The following is a 23,589-nucleotide window of genomic DNA, read 5'->3' on the forward strand; positions in this document are numbered from 1 at the left end:
TGAATTATTGCATTTTCGTGTTGCAACACGACACATTATTAATATACACATGTATTTGGTTTCCTTTTATGCTGCAAAATGATATTGTCAACTCATTCTTACCTAGTTTTCAGGTCAGATTTCATTATTATTAGAACTTTTTACCACCCTGCCGAGTAGGAAAAAAACATAACTGGAAAAGCTATATTCTTAGATGATTAAAATTGATAATTCTCTTGATGGAAAAAGCAAAATTTACCAACAAGACAATTCCCTGGCTCGCTCTATATGGTTTTCAATGGTTCTTTTCCAACAATTTGGAAACTAGGTTTGAATAGTTAGAGTCCATAAGCCAGTAATTCAATATGAAAGGAATACATTTGTAAGTTAAAAATGCATTGTGTCGTGACAAGGATACTAAATAATTCAAAGAAAAAAATTAGTAAACATCACATGCCGCATGAGAATAAAGAAAAGCCTCACACAGAAAAAGTGAAAATCATATATATGATAGTGAAAAGCGGGCTTATGTAAAAGAAAAAGAAGAAAGTAATATTGAAAAAAGTATCATTGACGAGTATCGATCTTAGAACCTCAGTGTGGGAGTCGAACACTGTAGCCACTGGTCCATAACAGTACAGGTTCTCGCGGAGTTATGAAGGGAATTCAAAGAGAAAAACACTAAAGGCTACCGATCGTTGCGCCGCTGTAGACTAAAGTTGGAGTGCGAATAAATACGTGGAGACCGGATTCACATAAACATGGCAACTGACCTGCAGTGGAGCCTCCTATAGTAATATAAACTCTATGTAACAATTAATGATTCACATGCTGCCATGGTCCTGTGGATTAAAATGCACACGGTGACATGTACACATGGCTCCAAGGAACTTTCTCTTTTCTTTGGTTTTTTTTAGTCCTCTCTCGCTTAACAAAGAAAAATCAATATCCACAAAATATAAACAAATATCAATCGATTTTGGATATAGTACCGATTTCTATTTTAATAGCTTACATAATTGTGTGAAGTACACCATATAGCACACAACAGTACTAATCAATTTTCAATGGAGTCATTGGTTTTGAAATTACCAGAGGTTTAATTGTTTACTACTTCAATTTTTGTGGTACAAACAATTTTTTTTTCCTACAAGCAGTTAGAAATAAATATAGCTTTGTTACATCAAATCTGCAATTTATGGGAACAAAAACTACAGGAGCCCCTTGCGTTCACATTGGGCAATTTGAATTTACAAGCACAACGGGTACTTTTTTGAGAAAAACTCATGCACAAGAAAAACTGCTTGGTAGATATTTGTTAAAATATGATCAACATAAACTTGAAGCCTCTCTTATGCCATTTAATGGACTGAAATTGGTTGCATTTTTTGGACATAAAAGCTCTTTAAAGTCATGCACCTTTTTTTTAAAGACAGAAGTAGCTAGTTTCAATGCCAAGTATGTATGTTAGTTTCATTCACAGAAATCCATATAAAATCAACCCCATTCCAGGTTAGATGCAGGCAACTACACAATTTGAAAAAAATGTCGGAAAAATTTGTAAGTCTTTGCACAAATGATCAAATTCTACTGGCATGAAAGGTATGAAATTTGAGTATTCGTGGTATCGTAAGAACCTTTCAAGGGCAAATTTTCTGAAAGTGTACTTTTTTAGGTGACTCCGGCAGTCACTGGATTCAGACTCATAAAATTTTTGCATTGATATTTTTATCACCATTTACGATCAAGTGTTTCTTTGAGTGCTTTAAAATATGTGTACTATGCTAACTTTCAATCCTTAATATCTTACAGCATTATTTTCTGGGGTGACAGTTGCAATAGTACAAAGGTATTTATTATACTAAAGAAAACTTTGAGAATCATGTTAAACTTGAAATACAAAGAATCTTCGAAAAAGGCTATTCGGGCTTCCAGCTAGGTGGTGTCCCTCCATTCTGCCGACATTTCGGAATACACGTCGGGTTCCATTGTCAGGGCTAATGGTGAGTGCACGAAGTTTGCCAGCTAATATAGTATTCATCGGTTGGAAGGTCTAACATGATTGGCTGGGAGGCAGCCAATATTATTTTCCTAAGTGCTGGTTTCCATACATTACTTAGTGAATACCCGGCGTCACGGTTGAGGGTGTCACTTGTCAGCCGGATCTTGATGGATTCCTTAATCAACCTTTCCCAGAATTTAATCTCACGGCATAGAATTTTCACTTGGATAATAAATACAGAATATAGTCTTTGAGGCACATAAAATCTTAACTGTAACATCTCTCTACATTCTGATTTTAATGGCATTCATAAAAAAACGTATTAATTCTCTCCCAAAAAATGTGGACTATCATTCGCACATGACAAGAACCAAAGACTACCAGATTAAAAAAGATACCTGATTAAAAAACCTTATATAGTGTTTATGAGTACATTTATAAATTATTGTAAAGAAAATAGTCACACAAGTAAACTTATTCAATGAGCATTGCCTGTACCTGAAATTTTATGCTGTGACTAATTAACTGAAAATGTCTATTTCTTTTACGAGAATTTTACCAGATATACCATTCCATTTTATTTATCAATGTATTGTATTGACGAAGCCCACACCATTTACTAGCCTGTATTGGTTCTTGTGGATAATAAAACTATTATTATAATGCCATGGTACAAAAAAATTAAGCATAATCATTCAAGCAAAACCTTATGCCACAACTATGCCGAGATCTTTGGCTCAATACTGTAATATTATAACCCTGAAATTCCATAATGCTGCAACAAATTATTTTTATGAAAGAAAGAAATTTTCGATTATTACATATACATTTCAACATATTCTTTCAATATAGTCATTCAATGAATGAAACTCAGCAAAATAATTCCAAACTTTCTTTAATTAAAAACCTCTCTCGACATGACTTATCCTGGAAAGTCTACTCATGATAAAATGAATTTCATACTTTATATCTAACTAGGTAACACATGCTTATGGTATTTCTCAACAGACCAACATTTTGATTAAAATACATTACCCACAAGGAACAGGCGAATCATTATCATGCAACCGATTCAATCAAATAGATAGGCAATGAAATTAAGGGGAAAATAATCATGCACTGAGTAAGAAAAATAATTCTTTAAAAAAATATACGTACATACATGATAAAAAGAGGAAAAGTTTTTTTGTAATAAAGCTATAATTTATTCCTTCCCATGCGCACTTGAAGACAAGGAATTTTTAAAGCATCAGTATAAATAAAAAAGATGTCTACTATTTTTCTCAATGAGTGCCTTTGATATAGTACTTAAAAGAGATACAAGAAATGCTAAGTGATGCAAAAGTTATCCTTCACTGTTTATAAAAATACACAATACTAAATATAAAATGCTTAAAAATAACAAGTTATTAATACTAATTAGCAAACAATGCTATAAGAAAAAATAATACCAGAAAAATAATACAGCAGTCTTATGCATATGCAAAAAGCCCTACCAACGTTTAGAGAGTGATGTACCTAATTTAAGAGAGCAAAGATACCAAAGAAATGAATACATATCATGCAAATGCCATGTATAAATGCAGCAGAAATGAGTTTCAAACAGTATAAAGAGTGCATCACATATTCACAGAACAAACTTTGGATAATGGCACAAATGGTGCTCGTCAATTGATCACTGAGACTCTGATATTAGCCGTGGATTGCTTTCTGAGCCATTGTTAATACTGACTGGTCCACAAGCTTCACCTGTTCCCCTTCGCCGCATCAAAAGTGGAGTCCTCTCACTATCTGCTCCCAACTCTCTGTCCTCATCTTCAGTATTATCCTTAACGTTAGCTTGCAACTGAGGATTAGTGCTGGATCCTGGAGTTCTAAAATATGCAGCCAACGCAGCACCTGAAGGACTGTCTGAACTTGTAGCATGGCTTTCTACTTGAGATCTGCAAGGCAAGTAGATTCTCTCTCTACTGAACTTGCCCCACTTACGGTAAACAATACTGTTAAAAAGTGCCTGAAGAGGGTTTGTAAATGCCTGAAAAGTTCAAAAAGATGACAATTTAATGAATACAGAGGTGTGATTCTGAAATTTTAGATGATTATAGGTGTTAAGATAAAGTTTTGACCAAAAATCTTAAGATACTGAATATGATAACATTACAAGGTACATAACTGAGTGCATAGGTGCAAAATATTTTCATCCCAAAGAAATGTATTGCATAAAGCCACATCAAATGCATAAGTTTCATGCAAAAAAATAATGTGAAGTGCTACTAAACAAAGAGAATGCAATAAACCTATGGTTCATTAGAGAAAGTGCTCCCACAGCATTTTACTCAGTTTTCGCAGTCAATCCTTATACATACGTAAGTCAACACAGAGCTCAAGAATAAAAGTCTCACTCTTGGATGCTCTGCCTATCTTATTTAGTGCAATGCAAGACTCCAGCAGATGCTAAAAACTGCTCTATAGCAACACCAAAGCTTTCAAAGCAGCTTGACTATCATTGCATATGAAATGGCTTGACATGCTGTACCACCTTCGTTACTGTATATGCCCAAGTCAGGAGTGAATAAAAATTTGCTGATTATACTGTTCTGGAAATGACTGCAGAAGTATATCTCAGCACCTCCTTCCTTGGAGCCATCTGCAAACCATTAAATGGGCTCTATCAAGTAATCATCTCTCTCCCCTGACCCACTGGTTCCATGCAAGAAATTGAATTTTAAAATTTGCAGAGACTGTTAAATTATTATTTCATTCTTCACAATATAGAAAATTATACATTTGAAGTATTCTTAAGTATGCCAAGCAGACACCTAACTTGGTCTCACAGCAACACTTACCAGTTTCTGGCATTCCATTACAGTTCTCCTTAACCCGTTAACGCCTAGCGGTACCAAATGGTACCAGCTGGTAGTGCAGTGCTAAACGTAACTTTTTTGCCATTTTTCATAATTTATTAGGGTTTTTGAGAGGTTTAAATTGATAAGAATATTTTAAATAACATTTTCCCGAAAAGTTTGCTATTTTAAAGTTGTAATTAATGTTTTTAGAGCCGTTTGAAAATTGAAAATTATCAACTAGCCCATAAAAACGGAAGTTTTGGAGCAAGCATTTCGATTTTCTTTACTTACGTCTTATATTCTGTTAATACAAAGGTTTTTTTATGTAATTATGATTGCTATAACATGTATATCTCATATGAAGCATGGTTATTTGATCTGAGCCTAATATTTGGGATGTTATGATGCAAAACATTTTTGTGGCAGCATATGGTACCGATAGGCATAATTATTAGTGATAACAAAATAAATTTTGCACCTAACGACTCAGAATTTCATTGATATTTAGATACATGATTACCAAAAAGTCGCAGAAACTTTTTAATTCAGGCTTTACCGAGTTAATGTCAATGCATACATACTATAGTCTGGGCAAAGAGAGTTTGGTGCAAAAACACTCATTTTTGGTTTGGCCAGGTGACAGTTATTGTTACGTTACTGTTTTTGTACACTTTATTGATTACATTTATTACCTAAATGCTTTCATTTCCTTAAGTATTTATTTTCCTACCTAATTTACGGTTCCTACTAGGCCTCACACTTTTTATTTACTATATAACTTTTAAATTGGACATCATTTTTGAATTTTCAAAGACGATTGTATGGGCAAATGCTAGGTAGGCTTGATCATACGAGGGTAGCCGTTTAAGTGTCGGGAATGAAGAAAACTATAAGAGGTACAAAAATGCAATTATTAACATTGTTTTTCAAAGTACTCTCAGCAATAGTCAACACACTTTGAATTCGATGGAACGAGTCGTTATAGCATTTATTCTATTCTGAGGTAAGGGTAGTCAAAATGGCTGTTTTGTAGGCATCGACCGCTTCTTCAGACTTCTGGAAGCGCTTTCCTTGTAGCATATTCTTGATTCTGGGGAATGTGAAAAAATCATTGGGGCTTAAGTCTGCACTGTATGGAGCAGTGGCGCAGCGAGGGGGGAATTTTGGGGGATAAACCAGCCCCCCCCAGAGCTCAGAGAAATTTCTAGGTTTAACCCATTTTACTTAATTTGATTGATTTTACTAATAGATTAGAGTAAGGATGAATAAAATATCCCTCAGAAAGCCGTAAAATTCACTATTTTGAACCATTTATCTTTAAAATTCCGCAATTTATTAATCTCACGCCTACCGCTTATCCTGGTGGGTATACCATACCCCACACACCCCGGTGTTAGTTGCACCTAAACCCCCCCAGCCGTAATTCCTAGCTGCGCCCCTCGTATGGAGGATGATCAAGAATTTTGACGCTTTGCTGTTCCAAAAACGACTTAGTGACTCGAGCGATGTGTGAGCTTGCACTGTCGTGATGGAGCGTAAATACTTCGATTTGGGTTATCTTTCTGATGCTCGGCGATCACTTCCGGCAAGCAAATATTCGTATACCATTGAGCAATATCTGTTCTTTGATTTTCAAGAGCAAACATCGCTACATGCCCTGATTTGGCTACGAACGATGCGAGAGCATTTTCTTGGAAACGCTACGAGAGCAAACAACTTTTGTGGGTTTGAGCTCACTTTGGAAGACCCATACTGAAGATTGGCATTTTGATTCATGCTTGCAGCTATAGATCCATGATTCATCACCACTTACGATGCTGTGAACATGCTTTGATGCTCCTGAGTTGAATCGCTGCAGAGTATTTCAATACCATTTGACACGAGCTGCTTTCTGTTCTCCTGTGAGGTGCAATATCCAGCAGGAAACCAATTTTTTAACACCTAACTCTTTGTGTAAGATCTTTTGAACTGAGATCCCTGAGATGTCCAATGATGAATCTCACGGTATGTATGCTTGAGTGACGGCGGTTTATGGTCGCCCTTCACCCGGTTCATTACCGTTTTTTGCATTTTTTGGCCAAACTGTTAGTTTTATGATAAAAATTGCTCAGACCAAAATTGTTGATCAGAAAATTATCTACAAAATTGTCATTTAACTTTTTTTCTCTAAGATTTACCGCTTCTGAGAAAAAGCCATTCGAAAGTTAGCTGGAGTTAGAATTCTCCATAATATGCATGGCTATATTGTTGCGCTCTTCGAACATTATTGGACACGTAACACGCGTATTGGTAACTAGCTCTCACCTGTCCCTCCGCCAACAATTGGGACACAGGGTTTAGTTTTAAATATTCCCTCTTAGTGAAAAAATGTGGTCAATGCTAGAATTGTAACTTAAAATTTGTGCTATACATATTTAGTTCTTAGCAAATTTTGGGCATGGCTTCATCTGTAAAATAACCTTTGCCTGCAAGTGAAATTGCTACTGTTGATCGTGGCTCAAAGACATTAATTGATGCAAGTTCTGAAAGAGGTAATTAATTCATTAACTACCAAAAAAGTCAAAAATGAGAGTCAAAACATATGCAATGTCGAAAAACCTACACTTGGAGTAGAACTATTGCTTCAATGGAAAGACATCATGAAGAGGATCAAGCCAGTACATCGAAAGTAAGTCCTCTTCGTATAAGAGCACACATAAATGACTCAGCCTTTTGTTTTAAACACCATTCCTTCTTTTGCGGCGAGGAACGGAATGAAGAATAGAAAGGAAACGATTAATTAAAATAAATTATTTTTTAAAATAAACGGTTAAATTTAGAACAAATGAAATCAGTATGTACAAACATTTTTCCTAGCATCATTACTGCTAATAGGGCCTCGGTCTTTCAATTCCTAGCTAGAATTGGGTACAACAGTTTTTTTTTATCAGCAGTTTGCCTCAAAATGACTCATACAAATTTTTAATACTCCAATCGCTCACTTTCGCAGAATTCACTTTCTTCTTTCAATCTATGGAGCTCCAGCAAAAACCACCTGCACTTATCCTTTGCTAAACAATCACGTAATAAAAGACGTGTGCAATTTGCTTATCTTCCTTCAACATAGGCTTCTGCTCAGCAAAATTTTTATCTATTGTATTAACAGGTTCAAGTGTGACTTGGCATATAAACTGGATCCAGAAGAATGGGGTTGGAAGTTAATTCACAATGTACTGGAGCCAATCCATACTCTATGCCCATCTCCTTAACGCCTTTATTAATTTTTTTGCAACTGCAAGAAAGGGTGTAGTTCAAAATGTAGTTGCAAAAAGTGGGTTTATTTTGTTCAATGGCCATGCATCAGTTGTCAAGCCCAGTCGTGTTCAAGCATTGAACTTTCAACAGAATACAATACCGACATCAAGGACGAAACAGATGATATACCGCTGTTACAACAAATTACATCGACTTGCGGGAATGTAGAGGAAGAAGAAGAAGATAAGGGTGGAAGTAAATAAATAAGAAGAAGCTCAATAAGACCTGATTTACGAGTAAAACAGACCGTGGAGTGGACCTACGGAGGAAACTACACTTAAAAAAACGCGCCTCGTATACTACCACATAGGTGGCGAGGAAATGTGTGCATATTATTATTATTACAAAACCCTCTGTCCAGATTGTTGGTGGAGGGACAGGTGAGAGCTAGTAACCAATATGCGTGTTATGCATCCAATAATGTTCGGAGAGCCTGTAATGTTAGCCTGCAGTAATGATTTTAACCCTTTTGTGTCCGACATCGGGTGAAGCCAACAGGCATTTTCATACGCAGAACACCTGACGTCAGGTATAGCTGTTGTGGATTTTTCCATGCAAATTACCAGACGTCGGCTCTGGCCAATGCTAGGGAAGAGAAGTGACCGGTGAGGTAGCGATTGTAAGATGCATTCAGGCCCGGCCTGAGACCCAGCTTAGCGAGTCCATAGGGCCACTCCTCAGCAATTAAGCCCGACCCTCCCACTCATTTATGATCATCCTCACCACAGGAATCCGTTGCGAAGTGGTCATATTGCCAATAGTTTTTTCAACGATATATTTTGTAGCATGCAACATTTTTTTTCTTTGAAATGAATTCTTCCTTTTGTTCTGTGCATAAGCAATTTTTTAATGATATTTTAGCGTTAAAAATACATAAATAACTTCCTGAATTATAGCCTTATTAACTTGTATTCACTAACTTTGTTGTTACATATTAGCATTAGAAACCCATTTAAAATTCCACATTTCATAAAAAAGTAAGCAATTCTTTTAGAAGAGATTATTATTGAAAATATATTGTTTGGTTGAAAAAAACACTGAAAACGGAATGAGTTGACCGTGGCTTCGTGCTATAATAGGGTTAGAGGGTGTAGTCAAGTGGCCATGTTAATGGACGGACACCCTGTTGAGCTGGGTCCCAAATCTGAGGGACAAAAATACCAGGGTAACTCCACCCCAAAAAAGAACTCCCTACAAAGAGGTTTTAAAGATTCTCATGCTACTCATATTGAAATCGTTATCCCACTGTAGGCACCGGCAGCAAAGAGTTAACAGGGACACCTGCATCATCATAATTTGTAATTGGAAAACAGCAATCCAAAAAACAGCTCATCCAGCCAATACACACCTTCTCCAACCTCTATCTTCTCTCCCTCCATTTCCTTTGGCAGACACACAAACTTGTGGATAAATCTTTGCCCGTCATTTCCATTGACAAAGTGACCAGCATCGGTTCAAAAACGCTGGGATCAACCTCACAGTGATGTGGTGTCATAGCCCCAAATTTTTTTACGAATTTATAAGAAGAAAAAAGGTGGGAGGGTAACTCTAACCCACTTATCTTGTTAAGCCCTTGAAATGAGTAGGAGTCATGAAACACTTTTTTCAACACAGTTTCATCTGCAAATTCTGCAAAAATATGTAGAAGTATGGTATCCAAAAGATACCCTTTGGAATGCTAGTTTTTACTGTAGCCATCATTGAATGATGGGCTATTTCAATTATTTTAACATGATTTCCCAAGTTTAATTCTCAAAAGTCAATGTTCAGAGGGATTTTGTTAATCATACAACCATACAAAGCTTTAAAATATATAACCCACATCTCTCTCTTCATGCTTTCAACACAAGTTGTGGCATATAATTAAAGTAGGTTAAGTCTTTTTTCAAGATGCTGCATGGACACTTTCTCCTCAATACTGAGGGAAAATTTCAAGAAATATACTCTGCTAAAGATTTTGTGTTTTCCTTTGCAAGAGATGCATTCAAGTAACTAGGTCTAAAATATTTCATTTCACAAAATAATCATTGCCTTAGCAAAAGAGCACAGGTGTAGCCTTTTCCAGTTATTTTCCGTATAATGCCTTAAGGATCACATCCTTCATAATATAATTAGGTTGTTATCATTATGCTCTTCGAAATATTATCAAAGAAGATTATGCCAACTTATTGCAAAAAGTTTAGACAACACCAACCTTAATTTTTTTCAGCCCTGGCACTCTCCCTAAATTTTGCCCAGGCAGTGAGTCGGCATACTTCCAATGGGCTAACCTTTACTTTGTTTCAGGAATGAAACATGACATCAACGTCTAAATAAATGTCACAGTAGATGAAAGGAAGTCCTTTCCATAACATCATCACATTCCAGAATTGCCAGGCAACTTGCGAAGCCTTATGGCTGTCTGTCATCATTAGCGGCACCAACTTTTTAAGCATCAAATGCAGTCCTTACTCATACACACAACCCTAGAGTCAAACTACCATACAGTTCTGATATCTAACATATGTAACCACAAAGAGAGCCCACATTTTTTCAAATTAACCGTAAGCTTCTCTATGCTTTAATTACCCAAGTAAGTAATAGGAGATCGTATAACTCGAAGGCACCTCTTTTTTCAATAAATCTAACCTGAAACTATGAAAATATTTTATGACACTTACCATAATATACCAAAGCACCAAAACAACAGTCCTTGGAAGATCAAACCACAGGGTCCACAGGAGAAAGCCATTCACAATATTTGGTAGCCAACATACATAAAACGCTACATTAATGGCCAAAAATTTTAAACGCACAGCATCTACAACATTGCGTTCTCTTCTCGTATACTGAGAGAGTCCCAGACTAACAGCATCTCTCGCTTGGTTTGTGGCCGAATGATATAAAATTGGATTAACAATCATCACAATCAAAATTGGTAGGAATGTGGCAAAATAATTAGGCAAAATGCGGCCAAATGTTTTAGATCCCAGACCATGGCACCTGGAATCGAGAAATAATATAATAAGTCACACAAAAATCTGGATACACATTAAAAAATTAAGAACTGTCCCCCAAACACAGGAATACTTTGAGAAGAATGTTAGTTTAAGTAGAAAAATGTAAGATAGGAAAATAAAAGCTCAGGAGCCCAGGATAGGGAGTTGAGTTAAGGAACTTGTGAGCAGACATGCATTGCGATACCTCCACTGCAAAAATGCTCAAAAATCGCCCACCGAATCAAATCCACTCATCTAGTAGCCCAATAATACGAATCTGCTCAGCTAGCAGTGTCCGGAGCATAAACGCTCACCTCCAAGCTTGGAGAATAGGAGATGAGCGTTCATGCTCCGGACACTGCTAGCTGAGCGAATTCGTATTGTTGGGCAACTAGATGAGTGGATTTGATTCAGTGGGCAATTGTTGAGTGTTTTTGCAGTGAAGGTATCAATAGATAGCCTGAAAATACATGTTAGGGGTTCATTCAGAGTTAGTTAAGATATATTGTGGGTAGGAGCCAACCACTTTTGGAGAAATGAAAATACATTTACAGTAATAAATGTACATACATGAAACAGAGATGGAATGAGAGGATATTAAAAAAATAAATGGGAAGAATCACACAAAAAGTTTAAATAATAAGTGACTTCTTAGGTATATATATACATATGGGACTTTTATACATAGTCACAAAGAGAAGAATAGGGGAGAGTGGTTCCTAAGAGGAGAAAAGGTTATTCATATAAATATCTTCAACAGTTTGCGAGTTTACTTTGATGAACATGGTGTTCATAGGTTAATAAATATGTAATGCTGAAATTCATGATAATAATTTTGGAATCCACAACACACTGATAAATCAACATTTTCAAGTTCACAACCCATAATGAACCCTTTCAAGAAATCTCTCCTATAAATGCTTACTGAACTAGCTGCAAATATACTCTTAATGTCTCTTGGTACAGACCATTGTTCAAGGCACCTAAAGAGTATGCTCTTACTGGTATAATCTCACCATCTTCTACCTTTCTCACCCCTCCCCACAAGAACATTGCCATTATCACTGACTCCTTGTGACCTTAACACGTTGCGTATGGATGGCGAGAATTCTCGTCATTTTTTTCCCGAACGTTCCGGACGGATGACGAAGATTCTCATCATTTAGGCTCATCAACCTAAATAATTTTGAAGCATACAATACCTATTTGATAGAACGTTTTCAGTTTTTGTTCGTTATTCATTAGGAATAGATGCATCACAACATTTGATTGGGTAAGGTTATATTCTAAACATAAGCTTACCCCGGTATGCAATGTGTTAAGCTAGGCCTTTCAGTGATACACACCCTTCCCAGTGGTATGGGTTTGCATGACAAAGAAATTGTTTACACACACTAGTTAAACTAAATATATTCTAATTGATTTATCACAAATTCTATACTTAGAAATTATTTCCTTGTGCCTTACTGAGTGATCACTTACTTAATTTATCAAATTGTCAACACAACTCTTCAATCAGTATAATAAACACACCATTTTCAATGCAGTACTATGTGCTACTGAAATACATTTTCGCTCCATGTTCGCCCTCAGCAAACCACAGTTCCTTCAAATGCATCACTTTAATCAAAATTATTTTCTCAGAAAAGCTCATTCATTATCTGCCACAATGCCTTTGGATAATTTGAAAATTTTGCACTACCTTAACCATACAACGCCCTTAAAGAACTCTATAGAATGTCATCCACTTACGTTACCCATGTTTCCTCCACTCTCATTCAAATCCCAAAAATTCTACCAAAAAGTGAAGTAGCTCTTTAAAGCAGTCTCAGGTGTAAGTCCCACATATATTCTCAAATTAGTGTCATAGTGTCTCAGAGGCATCTCAGAAGACATTATGATCTCATAGGCATGCAGACCTCAGTGGCAGTGGCGCCGACTCCATGGGGCCTGAGGGGGCCCGAGCCTCCACAAAAATTCGTTATGGGTGTGAGGAAAAAGTGTGTCAGGCTTGTGGATTTTCCCCGGAGTGTCCAGATATCGAGATTAGAGTTATCAGGGCCCTAATGTTGATCATATAACTCTTCTAAAATGCTTAAAAAACTTAAAACTCACTACTTATAAACTTTCCCGGGACAAGATCATCGGTTTGGGCCCCCCCAATATTTTTTATAAGTTGGCACCCCTGCTCAGTGGTGACATATGTGCCCAAAAAAATATTCTTCATTTGCATGAATTGGCCTAATAAGTCTTATTTTCATTTTTCTGGGCACAAAAGAGACCACTCAGATATATCTCTGATGCCAAAATGCTTATGTGATCATAGGTCTTGTGAGATGTCCCCGACATATTTGATGCTATGTGGGATTACACAAGACATCCGCCACCTACCGTCAGTATAACATTATGTGTTTCTCAAAAAATGTGGAAATTTATCCCCCATTTACCCCCAAATACGGTGTGGATTCTTCACACTTTATCTCTGCTTCCAGGAAGGTTTCATCGCAACATACATATATGTATATTATCCTCGTATTTAGGGACATGGCTAAATCTGTGCTAGTTGGGATGTCTCTCAGGTCTGTAAAAGAACATAGCAAGATTCAGCGTGTCTGTAGGTGCTTGCTCATTTGTAAATGACTTAATCCTTCATTCTAAAATGCTACATTTTAGGAATAAAAATGGACATGATTCTTGAGGAAATAATTAAAAATCATGCGGCCAAATATTGTCATTATTGATGCCTCAGGTTTCAATTAAAAATATCTTAATTTAGCTATTTTTAAGAGAAACAGTGCTTTACCTGAAAAGGGAGATGCTAATAATAAACGCTAATTTTTCTTCTGAATGTCAGACTAGAAAGTTGGGAGGAGGGAGTTAATAATCCTAATGGCAATGCTAGGAAAAGTATGATAAACAAAAGTATGTAACATTAAATGAACTCATCTCAAACAGAAATATGGAGACATTGCCAGTTCTTCAATATATTGTGGCGTTACGTCCTTAAATCTCCCAGATTCTGAACGTAAGCCCCAGACAGGGAACTCCAATCGTCTGTCACTTGCTGGTAGAGGAAAAGACTCCACAAATAAGAAAATTCAGTGGTTGGAAGGAAATTACTTTGCTTTTCTAACCATATAATGGAATTCTACAAAGTAAAGGCCTCAACAATTCAGTGCATCAAGAAAATTCAGCACTCAAGAAACAATTGTCACAAAATTAAAAGCCATTTTCAATCAATATCTATTAGAAGCAGTAATATTAAAAATCAGAACAGGGTGGTTTCCTATTATTTATTTAGAGATGTGTGAATAGTATCCGCGAATACTCGAATACTAGAAAGTATTCATTATTCGAGGTCTCGAATAATTATGCTAAAGGTACGCTCTTGAATACTTCGAATACTTTGAATTTCACGCCGCACACTGTCGTTGGTAGTTGACTCGGAAAATTGTAAGGAACTGTAGTCGTTTAGTGCATGCAGCGCCGCTTTAGGCAAGTTGACGAACTACATCAAATTCGCGGATTAGAGCGGTGAAAAGAGTCCGACGTGGGGAACCGAAAATGATTGGGTGAAAAAATCCGAAAATCGCCGGTTTTCCCCACCAGGAGAACCTCAGTGCCCTGCGATAGCAACCTTAGGGCATTTCCCACAATCCGCTATACCCCTCCATTCAGCACTCGCCTCAACCACTCTGACCCTTTCCCCTTCTCAGAAATCAAACAAAAGGTCCCAGCTCGCGCAGGGATCGTATTACGAAGACCTTAGCTTCGAAAAAAATATCAAGTTACACCAGAACAATAAAAACGCGTTTCACACCCTCCCCCCTTTTCTCACCCACTGACCTTTTACTGGCTACCTGCTTCGAAGTTCCCCATTGCTGGAGGTCAACTGCTGCATGAGTACTGAGGGATAGTTACATTAGCGCATTTCCCAAGATCAGCTATCCCCCTCCATTCAGCACTAGCCCCCCCCTCTGAGGCTTTCCCCTTCTTTGAATTAAAAACAAGGTCACAGCTCACGCAGGGATCATATTACGAAGACCATAGCTTCGAAAAAAATACCAAGTTACACGAAAACAATAGAAAAGTGTTTCGCGCCCCCCTTTTCTCACCCTCTGACCTTTTTCAGTCTACCTGCTTCAAAGTTCCCAGTTTCTGGAGGTCAACTGCTGCATGAATCACCTATTAACCCAAATGTTGTCTAACAATGACTTTCGGCAATTGATATTACACCTTTATTGGATTGAAATATTAGTAATGTGCGCGTAATTTAAAAAAGAATAACACCAAACGCGACGCATTTCTGACTTTATTTAAGCATTTTACGCGAGGAAATAAATGTCAAAATACAACGGAGATTCTGACGAGACTCAATATGAGCAGCAGAGCTTCTCGGAAGTTGATGCGGTATTTTTTTCCGAAAACATTTATCAAGTTACAATTTATGAGTTGTGCTATAAATCTCTATTGTTACAGTCACAAACGAAGGGATATTTTCTCAGGATATTTGGTTTCTCCCTAATAGCAATTCCAATTCATCTTCTTAACTCGTGAGAACTTCCAAAGATGGACTGAAAATAATTGAAGAAAATCCGGTGGAGAAGCGCGTGTATTTTGCAAAACGCCTCAGATTGTCCGCTAGCACATGACAGCAGGAGTGGGGGTAAAGCGAGCTACCTGTTGAAAATAAGAAGTTGGATGAGGCCGAGTATCAGATGGGCGTGCTGCTGAAATGGCGTTTGGTAGATAAGAATGTATACATCAGACAGAAATCCATCGTAACAGTGTAAATGCCGAGAAATCATTTTTCGGGAGGTTGTGTGTCCCCTTAGAATATTTTAAAGAGATATTAGTTGAATCAACTATATGCCCAATTGTTTCCATAAAATTAAAATATTCCATTAATCAGCTAAATTCCTGTTCGAATCCTTTAAAGGAAATCAACCTTACTCCCCATTATCTTGCGTTTCCTGCTGCATAGGCAACCGAGTCAAACATTCCCGCATTCGTCGTTTAGTATTAGAGGTATTCGAATATTCGAGTAATGATTTAATATTCGAATTCGATATTCGAGTTCGAGAAATCTGCTACTCGACCCATCTCTAATTCTTTTATTGCCTGAATCGAAAGATTATTACTCCTGGAGTAAGCATTTCATGCTCTAAGATTTTCGAATGACGATATCTTTTTTTCCCGATTAAACGAAAAGTGAAAATTTTCAAGCACACGAAAATGCAAGGGCTGAGTAGGAATGCTGGGAAAAAGTCCGTGTGACGTATTTCTGGTTCCCCCTGTCGGCGTGTGAGGTGACCTTGGGGCGAGGATCTGAGCGCTGATATGACGCAGGATGCTAGCAGGCAGCAGAGTACCATGCTAGCCGGTAGCACTTGGCTTAAATAAGGATTATTAATACCTTATCAAACGAAGAAAACTTTCTGACCTTAGCCAGTTTTAATAGGTGATTATTATGACATGTTTCCCTGAGCTCTGTGCCTCATGCATGTATTGGTAATCTCAGACGATGTAAAACTCCTATCTACTCATATAGAAACTAGGTCCCTGTGACGTCACGTGGAGTGGAATCGCATGGGCGCCAATCTGGCCTTTTTCAAATGAGGTTAAAATTGACCATTGCCATTCGTCTAAACTGGGATTTCTAAAACCAAATAATTTGTATATTATGAATACACTAATGGTGGGTAAGGAATCGCAATCAATGCATTTCGTTTCCTTTGCTGAAGGAATCTACCCTATTATTACAGAAAACAACGATGATAACTAATGATCTCATAGGAAATATTACCAAAGACTAAGTACAAGCTGTATGATTTTAAGAAATCACCCATATCAGCCGAGCAATCTATCCACCGCCAGTGCTGAAGCAAGAAGAGAGCTGGCCTACCTACGAACCATGTCAGGGTGGAGGGGAGGGAATTTGCAAAGGAGCGGAGGGGTAATAGGGCGATGTTCAAGTTAGCTGCATCGGTGTAAATCTGCCAGTAGGCACCCCTGTTGACTGGCATCACTGCAAAACGTCCGTCATCCAAGCCGGGGTTGGGGGACAACCGCATACCTCCAGTTTTTCTCTCCTCTATCTCCTGGGTTGGAGACATAACCAAGTGGGGTGATAGCTGGTAGAGGCAAGTCATTGGAGTTCAAGGAGGGGAAAGACATAGTGGGATGAGGTGTTGGAGGGAGAGAGAATTGTGATAGGACAAGTGTAGTACTTCTCACTCCAAACTCCATCCTTATGCCTCAGCACCCACTTCCCCTTGATTGCCAAGGAGTAGGTATTCCTCCGCCGTACTACCCACATAAGTCTTGATCTCCAGGCATGTCTGGTTCGGTTGGCTAATTCGGTTGGCAGATTTCGGAGGGCAGAGTTCGGAGACAAGAGTTCCGAGACTTAGAGTCTCCGAGCCTTTGAGTCGAAGGTCCTTTGCGCAAAAATCCTTTGCGCGATAAGTCATTAGCGGGAGAAGTTCTGCGGATAAGTTCGGAGGAAGTTCGGAGGAATTCGGATGAATTTCTGGGGGGGGACCAGAAATTTTGAGGTGGGGGGGTACACTAAAAAATGCCACAATATGTAACACATAATTCAGCTCAAATCACCAGTCAGTACTCTTTTGAGATGCATAAATTTAATGCAGGGCTAACCCAAAGCTGAATAAGATATCTTTTGCCCTAATCCACTACCTACACCCAATGCTTTGGGATATCTTCACCAGATTCAGAATGAACAGCCATGCTACTAGCAAGGGTATACTATGCGGCTCACTTCTCATTAGTGGATCAACTGCAGACAACAAGGCTACCACAGAATAGCTGAGATGGGCTCTGAAGGCAGTGATACAAGGCTCTTCAGATCATCTGAACTCCTCAGATGAAGAAATTTCATTACAAGTAATGAATTGCATTAACTACGACAAATGTTTTGGGCATGAATGCTAGGGTGGTGTGGACAGTTAAAAAATGTTACCGACTTCTTCTGCTTCTTAAAAACGTTACCCTGACTTTTTACAGACTTCAAATATCTATTGGCATTTCTAGATTTTTTTATGACACATACAAACCCTGAGTCTAGTCTCCCCTCAAACTGATCTTTGATCAATGTTAACGTAGCCCTTGGGCTGCAAAGTTTGGAGACTGCTCCTCTAAATGCAGCTTCAAACATGAGATGCAAATAGCTGATATGTTACAAAAAATAAATATAACGCAGCATTTTCTGAAATCATCATGCATCGTTTGGACTGGTCACTACCACCTTCCACAAGACTTTTAATGTGTACCGAGTTCCATATAGGAGGTGTTGGTTAAAATTGAGATGCAAAAAAAATACAGATTTGAGTATTATAACAGCATTAAAAGCACCTTCTGGACCTGAAAATGTATTTTATCTATTCATTCTGTAGAAAATGCATCCATTGGACAGGTTACGACAAGTTGCATGACTCTTATGCAAACATTTCAAAATCACAAGAAGCAATAAGGACTGTTATGTAAATGTTTTTGAATCATTCAACTTACTACCTCTATAGACCCACTAATTTCAGAGTTTACAAAGAAACTTACTTTGCATCAGGGATGTACAGAATGGAGAGGCCAGTAGTGGTCAAGAATGCTGGAACTAACCAAGCAATTGTGTGATATACTGCAAACCTACACTCTTTCCCCTGAAGCACACGGCGCACATCTACAGCATAGCAAAATGTCCAGCACCAAGTGACACCATAAAAATACTGTGTCCAAGCCTAAAAGTGAAGAATAAATATTCTAATTATAATGCCCTGCTATTTTAATACACATAAAGGATGAGTTTAATCATTCGGGCTGAAGTCCAATGCAATGACATGGTTATATAACATGAACTCACCGATGTAAGAGCACAAAATAGAGTACTGGCAGTGTTATCAGCAGAAGGTTGTAAATCTTTGTAGTTTATCCACAGCATTGATCTTACAAAAACACCTGAATTTTAAATGGAAGAATACGGCTGAAAAATGGTCATAAACAAAACTCAATAGTTGAGTCTCATTACAAATTATTTCATTCTGTTTTCCTCTACTATGCTAATAGTTTCTTATGATTCAATTTTTTTATAAGATTTGAATCTTGAAATGGACTGTTAAGCATGGATTCTTAACACCAACTATTTAAGATAAAATATTTAAGATTAATCTATGCCTGAATTTAACAGAAATATTATTTACCTGCTGATGCCATGAGATCAGCAAGAGCAAGGCAAACTATTATTTGCCTTCCTCTAGTGGTCGGGAAGTACACCCATCTATGGGTTGGGTAAATTTCTTCCCTAGGCAGTATCTGGAATAAAGATACTGAACATCAACAAATCCATTACATAACACGAGACATATGGTTTGTACACTTAGCAAAATCAGTAAAGTAAAACTATAAGAGGAATATTATATTGTCTACATCCACGCGGCTAAAACTTAATGTTAATAAAGAATAAATAAGCAATTATTGGACTACATTTACCTGATATATTGCACCCAAAATCCCAATGAAAGAAGAGACGAGAACCACATAATTATATGTCTCCGAGTTGAACTCGAATAGAATTTTGTAAGATGGATCATCCTTGTTGGGAAGGTGGCAACAAAACGTCTGTATTGTAGGATCGGCCATTTCAAACACTTACGTATACGCCTATATTAAGTATCACACTTTCATTTTCTTCGGCAGCTCAATCCTCTTATGGTAATAGGGCACCTTACTTGTGAGGGATTCAAGTGGTAGGTAAGTATGTGATTTGAATTCCCGGTCCTCGAAAGTTTACATCGCCTAAGCAAACAATCGAAAAGTAAATTCGAGCCTCATTAAGGGAACATTCAGTAAAATTACTAGAATAAGATAGAGCGACAGGATCTTCTTAAGGCGGCAGAGGGTAGTTATGATGAGTTCCGACGGTTTCGAGGTATTAATTTAGAGCGAAAAGACATTCTGCACGGAGAAATTACTAGTATTCAACATAAAACCATTAGTGCGAGAGATAAGTCACAATACTTGTTCGCCAAATGTACTCCAAAACAGCGAACCGATCACCTAAGTTACGTAAGTTTAGCTACTTCACTAGCAAGCATCCGAAAGCCCGAAGAAAATCCCACGGTACACAACCCCTCACCCCAACCACTACCTGCCGCAATGTTGCCAGGTGTCAATTTAAAGCGCCATTTTAAAATACATTGAGATAATAACGTCCTAAAGATTGCCAATAATCTCATTCGATCAGAGCGCCAATAATTATTAGGTATTTATTATCTTTGGCGAGACAGTATGACGGCATTACCAAGCCATTCACATAATTTTTATTGCTATATTTTAACGAAGATATATGTGTGTTCGTGATCACATATGATATTTTATTTATATATGCTACTTCATTCATTCACTCAACGACTTAAGCGCAAATAACATACAAATAAATTCATAGGTACGGAAATAAATAATAAAACATATATTAGGAAAATTACGAGGACAACGGTGCTACCTAGCTAGCTGTGGTAGATGGAAAAAGTCAGAAATCAGAGGATATAAAAATGCGGCCTGACTGGATGTTGGGAAGCCACTGCAGTTTTGAGCGGGACCCACTTTTTCAAACATATATTTTATGTAAAGGGTAGAATATAATAATCCCCTCGTTTACGAAAGTTTAATTAAATTACAGATTCAACAATGAATGAATCACGCGTAGGGAAAAATATTAGCACAAATATATATAGACATCTTGTAATCTTCGAAGATCATAGCATTTGACCAATGCATGCAGAAGTTGACAACAGGGGATTTCCGCAGCCTTAAATTTTTCATTTATAATTTTTACAGATCAGTGCGGCTGATATATATGGGTGATACAGGGGGCCCTTAAGTTGGACTACCTGCATTCATTGCATATATGTTTAATTTAATGAGTTTAAATTAAATTTTCTTAAACGTTGCATTTGACTTGATCATTTTTTTACTGCAATAAAAGTACAGGTTCAGCTCAATTAAGGTATCTTTTGTGTCCCACCCCTTGAGTTTTTTCTGTATCCGCCGACTGCTACTGATGGGAAAGATCCGAAAAAGGCAGAATAGAAGGGATTGATTAGGGCATAGTAGCAGGGATCGCCATTGATATAGTTTACTAAACTATTATACAATTACAAAATATTTGTCAAGGTTCTCCATTCATTATACCCTATCAAATCCTCATCAGTTCTAGATTGGTTGCTATGAGAAGGTGGTTGAGGATGGTAAGGACCCCGAACTCTCCTTTAAAACCCCCCATTTCAAAATCCTGGCAATGGTACTGCTGATGGCAGTATGCATAACATGGATTCCTCTCTTATACACTCTAGTTTTTCTATAAACCATCAACCTAAAATCTCCTTATTCTCTTCCCATCCAGTTAATGCCGGTGTCTATGTCTTCCACAGCCTTTTAAACATTTTGTACCTTATCTGTGCACTGGTGTGGATCTGTCCTCTCTTAATTCCCTGCCCACTAGTCATGATATAACAATGATTATTGTTGAGTGCATGATCTTCCTCCCAGAAGGGGAACTTCATATAATTCTTGGGTATATAATCATATCTTCAATCATGGGAATGGAGAGAAAGAGAAGACAGATGCCCCCATAGTGATATCATTGCCATAAGTTCTTTCCAGATCCACTATAGATGCAGGGCCAGATGATGTTTATAGGCTGATGCTCTGCCTTTCCTAACTTTAAAATGCAATTGCACCAAAATCCAGGTGCTATAATCATATCATAATGGAAACAATTCACAACTCAATTCAAGTAGCATCTTTTCTTTTATCTTCATCTATTACAGGTTGATGTCTCCACTCATATATATTACTCAGCCAGGATTTAATTGATACAACAAGGATACACATCGTGCATATTCCTTTGTTGGTACTGGGCATTTCACCCGCATAAGTGCAGTAGTTTTGATTTATTAGCTCACTCCACCTTTATTTTGTCAAAAGCTATTGATTCATTTGACATATTTGAACATACAAATTCTTAATCATTTTCAACATAATATCATCACTTTGTCTACTATCCATTCACCTCCTACCTAGATTATATATCTTTGTTCAAGGCTGTAATGGGATCAAATCTTGAAAAATGTTGGAAGAGTAGTTTTAGAAACCCAATGGGGTTTCTAAGGCTACTCTTCCGGTTGGTCTTATGAGATATTCAATTAACTATTTGACTGTTAAAAATTCATACTACATTACAAAACCTGGCTGCTGAAGGTGATCGGTTGACTACAGATGATGTTCAGTTGCCTACTGAACCTGGTTGGTTACAGATGATGTTCGGTTGCCTACCGAACCTGGTTGGCTACGGATGATGTTCGGTTGCCTACTGATATCCTGGTTGGATACAGATGATGTTCGATTGCCTACCGAACCCGGTTGGTTACAGATGATGTTCGGTTGCCTACCGAACCTGGTTGGATACAGATGATGTTCGATTGCCTACCAAACCCGGTTGGTTACGGATGGGGTTCGGTTGCCTACCGAACCCGGTAAGATGTTTCAAAAAGCATATAGCCTACCGAAACCGGTAGGAAAAATTTCCAGCTGGGCAGCCAAAGAATATTTTCTTACAAAGGCAATGGTGGATATTTACTCCTTTTGTCAGTTACTGTACGAACAAACCAAGGGGGTGTTGAGTAGGACTAATGAAATAGAGGTTAAGTCCTCAGTCCTCAGAGCCTGACTAAAACCCTCCATTTCCCCATCTCCTCCCCCCCATCCAATGTTCTAGATACGACCTTGCCTTCATCTTATCAGCCATTGGTGGCAGTGATGGATTTAGGGGGGGGCACAGGGGTCATGACCTTCCTCCAAATTATAACATAAATGTTTAAGTTTTATAGGTTAAATGGTTTTTTTGTATCCTTATTGTAAAGGAGTATATAGAGTGAATTATGCAAATGTATGGTTACAAATCTCAAACGTAAGTGAAGTTGGAGTTTATTGTAGAACGCAGCACTATAGTGTATATATCTTCTGTAAAAAACAATCTCAAATATAAATAAGCCGTTCCAACTCATTAGGCATTAGGGAGAAGGGCTTTGGATGCCTAAACTTTATCTGGCTAACCCAAAAGGTATGAATTGAAAGCGATGAATTGGTATTTTTTTTGTATACACGGGAGAATGCCCCTCTCTCCCTGAGGTAGGTATTACATACTCCCCAGCATGGATGCCGGTTTACAAAAAATATTGGGGGGCCCAAACCAGGTATCTTTCCCTGGTAAATTTTATGAGTAGTGAGTTTTAAAGTTTTTTAAGCATTTTAGAAGAGTCATATGATCAACATTAGAACCCTGATAACTCGTATCTCGATATCTGCACACTGCGGGGAAAATCGACAAGCCTGACACATTTTTTCCTCACACCCATAACAAATTTTTGAGGGGGCTAAGGCCCCCTCAAGCCCCATGGAGTTGGCGCCACTGTATACC

At 37.8% G+C, this 23,589-nt stretch overlaps 1 protein-coding gene across 1 annotated transcript; it reads right to left on the reverse strand.

Moving 5' to 3' along the window:
• Positions 1 to 2,859: 2,859 nt before the first annotated feature.
• Positions 2,860 to 20,269, reverse strand: LOC124158649 (G-protein coupled receptor 143-like). The gene is made up of 6 exons (XM_046533853.1): positions 19,602 to 20,269; positions 19,313 to 19,424; positions 18,976 to 19,070; positions 18,675 to 18,853; positions 10,782 to 11,103; positions 2,860 to 4,016 (listed from the first exon to the last, which is right to left on the reverse strand). Exons 1-6 carry the CDS (start codon positions 19,749 to 19,751, stop codon positions 3,657 to 3,659), a joined length of 1,218 nt encoding a protein of 405 aa, XP_046389809.1. The 5' UTR covers positions 19,752 to 20,269; the 3' UTR covers positions 2,860 to 3,656.
• Between the last annotated feature and the right edge of the window lie 3,320 nt (positions 20,270 to 23,589).

The sequence above is a fragment of the Ischnura elegans genome, chromosome 5, assembly GCF_921293095.1.
Source record: "Ischnura elegans chromosome 5, ioIscEleg1.1, whole genome shotgun sequence".
In the NCBI taxonomy this organism is placed as follows: domain Eukaryota; kingdom Metazoa; phylum Arthropoda; class Insecta; order Odonata; family Coenagrionidae; genus Ischnura; species Ischnura elegans.